Source organism: Pelobates fuscus, chromosome 8, assembly GCF_036172605.1.
Source record: "Pelobates fuscus isolate aPelFus1 chromosome 8, aPelFus1.pri, whole genome shotgun sequence".
Lineage (NCBI taxonomy): Eukaryota > Metazoa > Chordata > Amphibia > Anura > Pelobatidae > Pelobates > Pelobates fuscus.
Genome location: NC_086324.1, coordinates 16,580,593 through 16,592,978, shown reverse-complemented (window position 1 = coordinate 16,592,978; position 12,386 = coordinate 16,580,593). Strand labels below are relative to the sequence as shown.

Genomic DNA, 12,386 nt, shown 5'->3' with positions numbered 1-12,386 from the left:
TCAGAACAACTACCAGATGTCAGGTAAAAGTATAAAAATAAATAAGTCCTAAAAATATATGGCTAAAAGGCAGGTAGTGAGGTAGCCAAAATACTTTATTTTAACAGCATAAAAGCCACAACGCGTTTCTCCACTTAGGGCTTTCTCAAGTGGCAAACAAAAAACACTTACCACTTGAGAAAGTCCTAAGGGGAGAAACGCGTTGTTTTTTTTTTTTATGCTGCTGTTAAAATAAAGTATTTTGGCTACCTCACCACCTGCCTTTTAGCAATATATTTTTTAGAACTTTTTTATTTTTATACTTTTACCTGACATCTGGACCTATTACCTACTGTGGACAACCAACCAAAGAAATCCTTGGTAGGGAAACAACCCAGGCTTGATACATAGAGCGGTTAGTCTGCTCACTCTATTTTGTGATTTACCATCATTCTACTGTGTACCAAAACCAGAGGGATATAAGTACAGTTTTGTTACATCACATCAATATACGCAGTGGAAGATCTAATACTTACGGGAAATTTGAAGTACAGGGCGCAATTTTCATCTCTGGAGACGTGAGAGGCCGGAAGAGACGTCCTGCAAGAATGGTAGAGGGTCAATGGGTGTAGCAATAAGTTATGATTTTGAGTTGCCGTATTATTCCAGTAATGATGTAAAATAAAGTTTTGAAGTTTCTTGTGATACTATTTTTATTGGTTTAACAGATGTATACACATTTCTGTTACCCCAATAAAAATAGGTATTACAAGAAACAGTAATTCACCACTTTTTTTTGTTGCCAATACAGAAATACAGTTTAACAAAACCACAGTCTGCACTACACCCTCAAAAATGACATTTTGCAATGTAAGGCCAGTGTGTGCCAATCTTGATCCCTCGCTGGATCTATTTTTAATGTACAGTGTTAACTCTTTAAAGGGACAATCTGAAGTACAATCTATGCTATTTGCACAGATCCCGATGCAAGGATGTCCCAATCTCCTAGCACATAATTACTCATAACCACAGCTATAAACCTAGCCACTAACAGGAATGTCAAAGGAATCCAACGCTTTCTCTGTGCCCATTGAAAGACTTGCAGACGCTACATTCCCCACATACAATAACAAGCTCCTTCGCATCAGGATTGCTTCTGATGGCACATAAGCAAAACTGAATAAGGCTAGCATCTGCTACCTTAGGCAGAAGTGTCAGGATTGGCTATCACACTTCCTGGTTTGGCAGGATATGCAGACTGGATATTTTAAAATATATATTTTTTTGTTCTTAAATATATTTTTCATGCATATTCTTTATAATGCTTTGTGGTGCACTCCAGCCTGGAGTGCAACGTAACAGGGAAAAGTATTTTTTGTTTTACAAATCATTTCTGATACTTTCAATATATATATATGGAATAACAAGGGATTGGTTGCACTCATCGAAACATGCATAAATGGGGTGCTGCTGGGGGCCAATACATACAGTAAAAAATGAAAATCCAGCGTACTCCCAATGAACTAAACAGCTACTTTGGTGCTGACCGATTTGGTAAGTTTTATTAAAAACTGTATGTACCCAATTAAAGTATGTTCCGGTGAGTGCAACCAGCCCCTTGTTAATACAGTCTAGCCAGCTCCTTGGTTCTGCACCCCTCCCTGTCACAGGTGCCTCATCCCAGGACCCCATTTAGCCTTTTACTGCAGAGAACTCCAGATGGAAGGATTTCCCCAAGTGAGTAGCTCATTTAGCAGACAGTTGGCAGTGAGAGTAGGACCTGCCAAAGATGGGGTAACATTGACGTTTGTGGCAGGCTTATGCAATGTATGATCATATAGTGTAACTAAACCCCCATTATTTTTCGCCTAGATTAGGTGTTTTTAATAAAACTTACAAAATCGGTCAGCATCAAAGTAGCTGTTTAGTTGATAAGTGAGTGCGCTGGATTTCTATTTTTACTGTATTTATTGCCCCCCAGCAGCACCCCATTTAAGCAGGTTTAGGTGAGTGCAGCCAGCCCCTTGTTTTCCCATATAAATTTAGGAGTCTAGCCAGCTCCTTGGTTCTGCACCCCTCCCTGTCACAGGTGTCTCATCCCAGGACCCTATTTAAGTCTTGTACTGCAGAGAACTCCAGATGGAAGGATTTCCCCAAGTGAGCAGATCATTTAGCAGACAGTTGGCAGTGAGAGTAGGACCTGCCAAAGATGGGGTAACATTGACGTTTGTGGCAGGCTTATGCAATGTATGATCATATAGTGTAACTAAACCCCCATTATTTTTCGCCTAGATTAGGTGTTTTTAATAAAACTTACAAAATCGGTCAGCACCAAAGTAGCTGTTTAGTAGATTGGGAGTGCGCTGGATTTTCATTTTTACTGCTTTTAAAATAATGTCACACACACAGTCACACACACACAGTCACACACACACAGTCACACACTTTAATAAAAATAACTCTTACGGGTTTTGATCTTTTGACTCCTTTTATAGTTCTCCAATCAATGCCTCTATTTGACTGTTTCCCTCTTACTGAAATGATGGTAGCATGGTCATGTTTTTTTACAATTAACCGTAAACACCAACATAAAAGCACGCCCTACCTGCACAATCCTGGAACTCCCCGCTTTACACAAGGACTGTATACCGTGACTTTCATGGAAATATTTATGTTTTGTCATGTGGTGCCACCAATCTGTTGCAGCTCAGCATTCTCTACATGAGGCTCAGCCTTCACACCCTGCAGCCTTCCCATTCAGTAATATAACACTGTCTGTAGCAACAGGTACACTAACAGAGGTTAGAATGGCTATTCTGAAAACTCTACCCTCTTACCCTGAGCCATAGTCACAGAGTCGCAGTTCTGAGCTTCTTGAAAACTGGAGATAAACTGGTTCCAGAAACTGCAGGGTACCGAAAGGAGTAACATCATCACCTGGGGAAATGGGAGGATTCAAAATAGTTCAACAAGTGACGCTATAAGTAGAGCTGTGGTGCTGGTAAAGTAAAATAGAATGTATAAACATGAAAGGAGGTCACTAGCCGACTAGACATTGGTTATATGGGTTTAGCCCGTACCCAGTGGTAGCAACGTATAGGAATATGGTGATTGTACAATAGTGTTCATTTTTCATCTCACTCTAAACTGGTTGCAGTTACTATAGCAGCAGCAATAAAAAAAAAAATACAAAAAACTATATGAATCACTGGAATCCAGAGTTTAAGAAATTATTGCAAATTGGTCAAATTTATGAATGTAACAGAAAAAGGGATGGGAAAGGGTCTATGCAGTTATTCAAAAATCCATTCGGATTTAAGTGTAAATTGTAGCGAAGTCAAAGCGTATTTCATATTTTAAAAAAAGTCTTTGCACCATAACTACTACAGACCGTTATCTCCTGGTTCTCTTGTTCACCATATTGCAAATATAGAATTTGAATTTTTGTCATCCGTATATGAAAGACAGTAATCCGTATCAGCTAGTTATATAAATTGTGAGTTATTTGTAGCTTGGTATAAACACATATGGACATACATATAATTAGTTTCATTGTAGTACTCCCATATCGCGGACCTATGGCATATGCGTGGATTGCTTGGCCAATCCAATCGTGACTGGCTATGAGAGTCATTAGAGCAGTGGTTCCAGCCAAATGTAAGCATTATTGTTTCTGAGAAACTGCAATATTCGAAACATTCTGAGAATAAGGAACAGCTTCTATTGTAGTAGTTTTGGTGCCTAGAGTCCCCATTGAAGAAGCACTCAAGGCACCATAACAACTTAATCAGAATGGAGTAGTTATGGTGCCGTCAGTGGTTAAACCGCTAACACACAGTTTAGCCCCACAGTCTTCTGTTCGGCACCGTTCACCTATTTCTCCTCCACATATGAACCGAGACTTGAAACAGGAAGCCTTGGACTGGGCGCCGCCATAAGGTTCCCCCATTTACAAAACGGCTTTAAAAACATACATATCCTTTTCAAGATGCATCACTTGGGAATGTGGTAGAATAATAGCACACTTTCAACAAGTGTTTTTACAATTAGAATTTAATCTGTTTACTAATTTATATGTGGAGGGTAGTATGCACCATCTCAGAAAGAACAGTATATTTTTCTCCAAAGAGTAAAGCATCACATCATATATTTATTGCACTTTTTTGGCAGCAGATGTAAAGCTTTTACCTTTGCTTGTCTCGGGGTGTCCTGCATGATCATCAAAGGACTGGGATTTGGCACAGAGTAGCCAACCAGCGTCGGACCAAACACTCGAGATAAGTTCATCTTATCCATCTTGCAATCTGGGCTCTTCATTACCCTGTAATATCACGGATTAGACACAGCAATCATTTCACATCACACAAACTAACCAGGCGTGGTTCAAACGGAACAGAACGATTAAATGTTTCCTTTAGTGATAAACAGCCAGGGGAGCAGAGGGCATGAATAGTCCGTGCCCCAGTGGTTTATAGTTACCTGTTCAGGTGCACGATGAGAAAGGAAAGTGTCTCCCGGTTGGCAATGGGCAGTTCATGAACTGCTTGGCAAACCTCAGCTCGTGCTTCATTCTCATCCATGAGATCTATTGATTAAATGCCAATTATTAAAGACCTACTAACCTTCAAATACATATATTCCTTCTTCTGTTAAGTAAGAGAACTTGTTTAAGATTTAATAATACTTGTATAACATTAATGTTAAACTATAACAATTACAGGTTGGCAGCATTAGGAGCAATAATGCTTAGTGTTTAAAGGACCACTATAGTGCCAGGAAAACACTCGTTTTCCTGGCACTATAGTGCCCTGAGGGTGCCCCCACCCTCAGGGACCCCCTCCCGCCCGGCTCTGGGGAGAGGAAAGTGTTAAAACTTACCTTTATTCCAGCGCCGGGCGGGGAGCTCTCCTCCTCCTCTCTGCCTCCGATCCTCCCTTTTGGCTGAATGCGCATGCACGGCAAGAGCTGCGCGCGCATTCAGCTGGTCGCATAGGAAAGCATTTACAATGCTTTCCTATGGACGCTTGCATGCTCTCACTGATTTTCACAGTGAGAATCACGCAAGCGCCTCTAGCGGCTGTCAGTGAGACAGCCACTAGAGGATTTAGAGGCTGGCTTAGCCCTTATATAAAACATAGCAGTTTCTCTGAAACTGCTATGTTTATATAAAAAAGGGTTAAACCTAGCTGGACCTGGCACCCAGACCACTTCATTAAGCTGAAGTGATCTGGGTGCCTAGAGTGGTCCTTTAATATACAATAAAAAGAGGGGAAAAAAAACATGCATTTGTTTTCAATTATGGGGTTTCCAGAAGATGTTTCACCTTCAAAATAGGACCGGTTTTAAAATAAAACAAACACCAAAACAACTTTAGCTTAAAGAAGCAGTTTTGGTGTACATATCATGCCCCTGTAGTCTCACTGCTCTATTCTCCGCCATTTAAATCACTTTGTTTATGCAGCCCCAGCCACACCTCCCCTGGGTGAGAGTTTCTTCAGCTGACGCAATCATCCAATGAGCTACACCTCTGCACAGCTTAGGAGATCCAGCAAAGCACCTAGCAGGAGTTTCAGGCTCTCCTGGAAGGTGCCGAGAGGCAGCGAACAGATCTGGCAGACTGCAGGTAAGATTTCAAACCATTAGAACCGTTTCATTACTGGTGGGGTGGCAGGACACTCCTGGTACTACAACCACTACAACACACTGTAGTGGTTACAATGTTTGGAGTGTTCTCAGAAATCACCCTTTGACCAGAGTCTAGTACCCACCGTACCGGCAGCATCCATGAACTGGGTGTGCAGGGAAAAGGTCAGCAGAGGTTCCTGCAGATTCCGGAGGAATTCTTTCAAAGCCCCGCACACAGCGTGGATATCTTCTCTCTCCAGCTGCTGTGCCTTCACCTTGCCTTGAAGGAGTTTCTGTTTCAGCTCCTTCACGTGACTATCGCAGCCAGATATCCTGTAGATACCTCGCTAGGAGACAACACAAGGAAGTGAAACACTGTTAGTCAACCAGGTGTGTGAGCAGTTTAACAATATAACAAGCGTCAAAGGGACAGACACTCACAAAAGCTGTTGAGGACAAAGTTAACCCAGGCTACTACTGACTGTGTTCAAGTTTATCAAGTGGACATGGCATGAAGAGTGCTTTTCAATAGTATAGAGCAGGTTTCCCCAAACTCCGGCCCTCCAGATATTGCTAAACTACAACTCCCATGATTCTATTAATGAAATAGATAGGCGGAGGATCATGGTGGTTGTAGTTCAGCAACATCAGGAGGGCCGGAGTTTGGGGAAGCCTGGTATAGAGTGTTTTCAAACTGCATTCAATTTATGAATCTATCATGCAAAACACTTTCTAAATGGTGTATAGACTGCACTCCCAGTCATTAACCACCAATACTTTACTGACCGAGAATGCTGAGCGATAATCAACGAAACTCGAAACATTTCCCCTACTGATTGACATTAGGACGCACATCAATCAGCAAAGACATTTTATTAGTAACTTTTGCCGAGGAGCTCACCTTTAGAAATACTAATTTAATGCAGAGTTAAAAACCGGTGTCACAAAACCAAATATAGAAGGACTGTGTCCCACACCAACGCCTGTACCAGTTAAATGGACTACGTCACACCCAACAGACACCTATACCAGGTAAATGGACTACGTCACACCCAACAGACACCTGTACCAGGTAAATTGACTACGTCACACCCAACAGACACCTGTACCAGGTAAATGGACTACTTCACACCCAACAGACACCTGTACCAGGTAAATTGACTACATCACACCCAACAGTCACCTATACCAGGTAAATGGACTACGTTACACTCAACAGACACCTATACCAGGTAAATGGACTATGTCACACCCAACAGACACCTGTATCAGGAACCAGGTAGATTTTAAAGTAAACAAATACGGACACTTGCTGTCTGTGTTCAAGTTAATCCTGCAAGACTTCCCAGTGAATGCATGCATAGTTCCCTCACCTCACTTAGCCCTCGTCTCTCAATTTCATTCACACAGTGAATCACCAGACCAGGAACTCTGAGAGATGTTGTAGGTGCAAAATCAGCAAGGACTCCCTGCAGAGAAAGACGCCACGGAGTGAAAACACTGAAGCAGTTTGTGTCTTAACACAGAAATATGGGTATTTATTACCTGGCCGTTCTTGGGGTATACACTCTGAGTTGGAGGCGCTGGTGAGGAACATGAACGGGAGCAATATTCCTTGCATTCGGGATGGATCAGAATTCGACAGTTTCTGCACTTTAAAGACATCTTCCCAAAACGCGTTTTCTGTCCACACACAGCACAGAGCTCTGCTCGGATCATCTGAGGAAAGAGCAAACCTCAATCGTTCATCCAGATTTGGCATTTAAAAATCAACAGCATTAACGGATAGGGTGCCAAATGGGAAAGCACATTCAGTCCAAAGCACAGTGTAGCATGAAGAAAAGAAATCTAAATGTGACACAAATATTCAAAGCAGCTATGTTTTTTAGTTTTTTTTTTACTTTAGTGGCTACATGGATTGCATGGTGCCAATATCCCCTCATATACTGAAAAATGAATTTAAATGGGGTGCGTGGTTTTCATCGGATGGAACGTAAAAATACAAAACCGACTAACACCCCAGAAATAATAGCCAATTAAATGTTAGCAAAAAATAAAAAATAAAGACTGACAGATGGGGTAAGATTTTTTTTTTCCCAATGGTCTTCTAAATAAATGTATAATTTCTGCTAAAACATCTTTATATGTGATTTATTTTTTCTTCTTCTTCTTGATAAAAGTCCTCCACCATTTAAGGTACACATTAAAGCAGATTACAGACACACTGATCCCAAATAGGAGGGCAAATGCAGCCGAGCCATTATTAAATGGAATGGAAACACTATTTGAAACATTATCCAACTGGAACACCAGAGGAGACTGTGAGAGTGGGACAGCTTGGTAGAACGCAGAACCCAAATTCACTATGAAATGATCAGAAGAATTAGGAGGAGGCATGACTGTATGGAAAGCGGTTGTCTAAAATCTGGGATATTAACCGGTTTTATTACTTAACTATATATAATAACTAGTATTTATATAGCGACTTTCTCCAGCGCATGCTCTCGGAATTAACCAAATCAGCAGCTGAATAGTAATAGCAATATTATTTACCCAATTGTTGGCACTCCTTTTTTATCGACCTCGGAAGGATGAAGGGCTGAGTTGACCCTGCTGGGATTTGAATCTGTGACCTTGCATTTTGAACAGGCTATGTAGTGAGGGAATTTACAGACAGACAGACAGACAGACACACACACTAGAACTAATGAGCATTACAATAAGGAGAGAGAGAAAAATAAAGCACACAGACCGGCCCCCTTCTTTTCACGTCTCTCACCGTTTTGGACAGGAAGGCATGTGTCTGTACCACGTTACTGGGAGCTAGCAGAACGGCCTCTAGTTCAGGTTCCTGCTCTGCTTCCGTAATTTGCGGTAGTGTGACGGATTGATCTGAGGATGCAAGGTTAATTGCCAAAATAAAGGGGACCCAGCAAAAGGAAGAAAACAAATAGATTAATAATTTAATTTAATGATCTTGTATTACAGGAAGAGAAGAAGAAAGAAAAAAAGTATGATACATATTCTTATTTATATAGCACCAGCAAATTCAGTAGCGCTGTACAATGAAATATAGTGTTCAACCACAGTGGACAGATGTCATGTGGTTCCCTATGTACCAAACTATCCTCACGTAATTTACCAGTAAATGAATGTCAGCTCAGGATATATAGGTTAGCGCAGCACCCACCATATTATGCAGAGCTGTACAATAGTTAATAGAATGAAATATTTTGTCACAAACCCGGCTGATGATGACCCAATTCAAACAAAGAAGCATATATGAAGCTGTGGCATTGATGTCTATTCTGGAGAAATCTAGATGTTTTGGACTACATTTCCCAGGATTCTAAGGCAGAAATCTCTATTATAAAAGGTTAGTCATCGCTGATCTATAAAGTTGATTATTCTATTACAAATTTTATCCAACCCAGCTGAATCGGTGTGAGAAAACATTACATTTCTAACTTGGGCAGCCAACAGTTAATATTTCACAGACCATCTGCATTCCACATAAATTTACACAACGGAAGACAGGATTGCAGTTTATTTCATTAAGTTTTAAAGAACCGCTGACATTTCAAAGTTCTAAAACAGACGACTCACTACGTGCGAAGGGCCTGCAGCACTGTTCCCAAAAACCTATGTAGTAATGTTACTTCCAGAACTTGTCGGCAAAGAACAGAACACAGAGTCGGAAGGTAACAGCCCTGCAGGCAAACGCATGCGTTCCATTACAGAATGCAAACTTTCTTTTTAGTGATTGTGCAGTCAGTTTGTGTCTATTCCACATATTAAGAAAGCACTGTGTCATTTGCACTGCTGAAAGAACAGTTCTCAATATTAAACTAGTAGATCTGGAATGCCAAATGCAAAGATCTAGAGGAGAAAACACATTTTAAATGGACACATACATTAGATACATAAATGAGAAAAGGAAAGTAAAACAAGGATTTGTTAGATTAAAAACAAAAGAAGGAAGGTATGTAGAAGAGGATAAAGATCTAGCTGATTGCCTCAATGAATATTCTTGTTCGGTATTTACAGATGAAAATGAGTGAAAGGGGCCTCAGTTAGGAAAAAAGGACAACTTAGTCATTTGTTACATGTGAGTTTACAGAGGAAGAGGTTCTATTTCAACTGTCAAAAGTAAAGACAAAAAAGTCAATGGGACCTGATGGAATACACCCAAAGTTATTAAAAGCTGGTGTACTAGCAAAACCATTAACAGATTTATTTAACCAATCATTGATAACAGGAGTAGTCCCAGAAGATTGGAAGTTAGCGAATGTTGTGCCCATTCACAAGAAAGGTAATAGGGAGGAGTCCGGCAACTATAGGCCAGTAAGTCTTACTCCAGTAGTGGGGAAAGTAATGGAAACCATGTTAAAGGGTAGGATTGTTGAACATCTAAAATCACATGGATTTCAAGATCAGAGACAATATGGATTTACTTCAGGGAGATCATGCCAAACTAATTTTATTGATTTTTTTGATTGGGTAACTAAAATAATAGATCAGGGTGGTGCAGTAGACATTGCTTACCTAGATTTCAGTAAGGCTTTTGACACTGTTGCACAGAGAAGGCTTATCAATAAACTGCAATCTTTACGTTTGGATTCCAATATTGTTGAATGGGTAAGGCAGTGGCTGAGTGACAGGCAACAGAGGGTTGTAGTCAATGGAGTATATTCGAAGCTTGGGCTTGCCACCAGTGGGTTACCTCAGGGATCTGTACTTGGACCCATTCTCTTTAATATTTTTATTAGTGATATTGCAGAAGGCCTTGATGGTAAGGTATGTCTTTTTGCGGATGATACTAAGATATGTAACAGGGTTGATGTTCCAGGAGGGATAAGCCAAATGGCAAATGATTTAGGTAAACTAGAAAAATGGTCAGAGTTGTGGCAGCTGACATTTAATGTGGATAAGTGCAAGATAATGCATCTTGGACGTAAAAACCCAAGGGCAGAGTACAGAATATTTGATGGAGTCCTAACCTCAACATCTGAGGAAAATGATTTAGGGGTGATTATTTCAGATAACTTAAAGGTAGGCAGACAATATAATAGAGCAGCATGAAATGCTAGCAGAATGCTTGGTTGTATAGGGAGAGGTATTAGCAGTAGAAAGAGGGAAGTGCTCATGCCATTGTACAGAACGCTGGTGAGACCTCACTTGGAGTATTGTACGCAGTACTGGAGACCGTATCTCCAGAAGGATATTGATACTTTAGAGAGAGTCCAGAGAAGGGCTACTAAACTGGTTCATGGGTTGCAAGATGAAACTTACAAGGAAAGTTTAAAGGATCTTTAACATGTTCAGCTCGGAGGAAAGACGAGACAGGGGGGATATGATAGAAACATTTAAATACATAAAGGAGGAGACTATAGTTAAAAGAAGAAAAACTACCACATCAAGAGGACAGTCTTAAATTAGAGGGGCAAAGGTTTAAAAATAATATCAGGAAGTATTACTTTACTGAGAGGTAGTGGATGCATGGAATAGCCTTCCAGCTAAAGTGGCAGAGGTTAACACAGTGAGGGAGTTTAAAGGGATACTCCAGGCACCCAGACCACTTCTGCCCATTGGAGTGCTCTGGGTGCCAACTTCCACTACCCTTAACCCTGCAAGTGTAATTATTGCAGTTTTCATAAACTGCAATATTTACCTTGCAGGGTTAAGCCCTCCTCTAGTGGGACTTCCGTGTTTATAGAACACGAAAAGTGTTTTAAGCAATGCTGGACCTCCAGCGTCGCCAAAATCCCCCATAGGAAAGCATTGAATAATGCTTTCCTATGGGGAGGTCTAATGCGTGTGACGTCGGCGGGGGAGGAGAGTAGGCGGAGAGTAGGTGGATCCTGACTAGTGAAGAGGGACATCGGCGCTGGACTCCGGTAAGTCAGCAACTTGGAAGGGGGGGTGGGAGGGAAAGGGGCACTACAGGGTCCTGCAGTGCCAGGAAAACTAATGTTTTCCTGGCCCTGGAGAATCCCTTTAAGCATGTGTGGGATAGGCATAAGGTTATCCTAGATATAAGATAAGGCCAGGGACTAATGAAAGTATTTAGAGAATTGGGCAGACTAGATGGGCAGAATGGTTCTCATCTGCCATCACATTCTATGTTTCTATGTCACACGGTACGCTATGCAAACTATTCTCTGGTGCGGATTTCTACATTTCATTTTAGTTTTCAAACCAGACCAAGTTTGCTAAATAAAAATAAGAAAAAGAAAAAATTGGAAAAAAAAGGAAAAATGTTCCAACATTGTCCTGCTAGGATCACAATGTAACTACTTTGGGATTCATTTTGCAGATGTTGTTGGAGTTCACCAGTTAATGTCAAACTCTGATTGCAGAGCACTGTAACTTGTCAAAAGGACAACAGTGGCAGGTCAATACTTCCCACAATGCACATGCCTGCAATTCGTTTTTATTGATTTACTATTATACTACTGTCTTGCTTGGGGCTCATCCAGCACAATACTGGAGTAGGTTCATGATTGCTAGCTGTGGCATTGATATTTGTGAACTACATTACCCATGATGCCATTAGCCTTTGCGCTACATTTCAAATATCTGCAGTGATAAATTTGGCAATAGCTGGTTTTGATCTAACACACATGAAAAACAAAAAAAACCTTACCTTGCAGACAGAAAATGGCGCGGCTCCTTCGCGATTTCCGTCTGGGGACAGCTTCCACTGTGGACATTGCTTGAACGGAGCCTCCATCTGTGACCAACATTGTTGATTTTGCAATAACCGTTTCTCTCTCCTGCAG

The 12,386-nt window shown here is 41.0% G+C and overlaps 1 protein-coding gene across 2 annotated transcripts in view; it reads right to left on the bottom strand.

Annotated features, from left to right (window-relative positions):
• The window catches only part of LOC134570633 (rac GTPase-activating protein 1-like), a 37,897-nt gene that overhangs the window by 732 nt on the left and 24,779 nt on the right, over nucleotides 1-12,386 (bottom strand). The window contains exons 8-16 of one of the 2 annotated variants that reach the window (XM_063428561.1): nucleotides 12,251-12,380; nucleotides 8,384-8,496; nucleotides 7,150-7,323; nucleotides 6,978-7,073; nucleotides 5,753-5,951; nucleotides 4,459-4,564; nucleotides 4,168-4,300; nucleotides 2,817-2,916; nucleotides 516-579 (exon numbers count right to left, since the gene is read on the bottom strand). In XM_063428561.1, the coding sequence (XP_063284631.1) occupies nucleotides 516-579; nucleotides 2,817-2,916; nucleotides 4,168-4,300; nucleotides 4,459-4,564; nucleotides 5,753-5,951; nucleotides 6,978-7,073; nucleotides 7,150-7,323; nucleotides 8,384-8,496; nucleotides 12,251-12,380 (1,115 nt within the window). Of the gene's footprint in view, nucleotides 1-515; nucleotides 580-2,816; nucleotides 2,917-4,167; nucleotides 4,301-4,458; nucleotides 4,565-5,747; nucleotides 5,952-6,977; nucleotides 7,074-7,149; nucleotides 7,324-8,383; nucleotides 8,497-12,250; nucleotides 12,381-12,386 lie in introns of those variants that run through there. The other variant, XM_063428562.1, reaches the window with a different exon arrangement.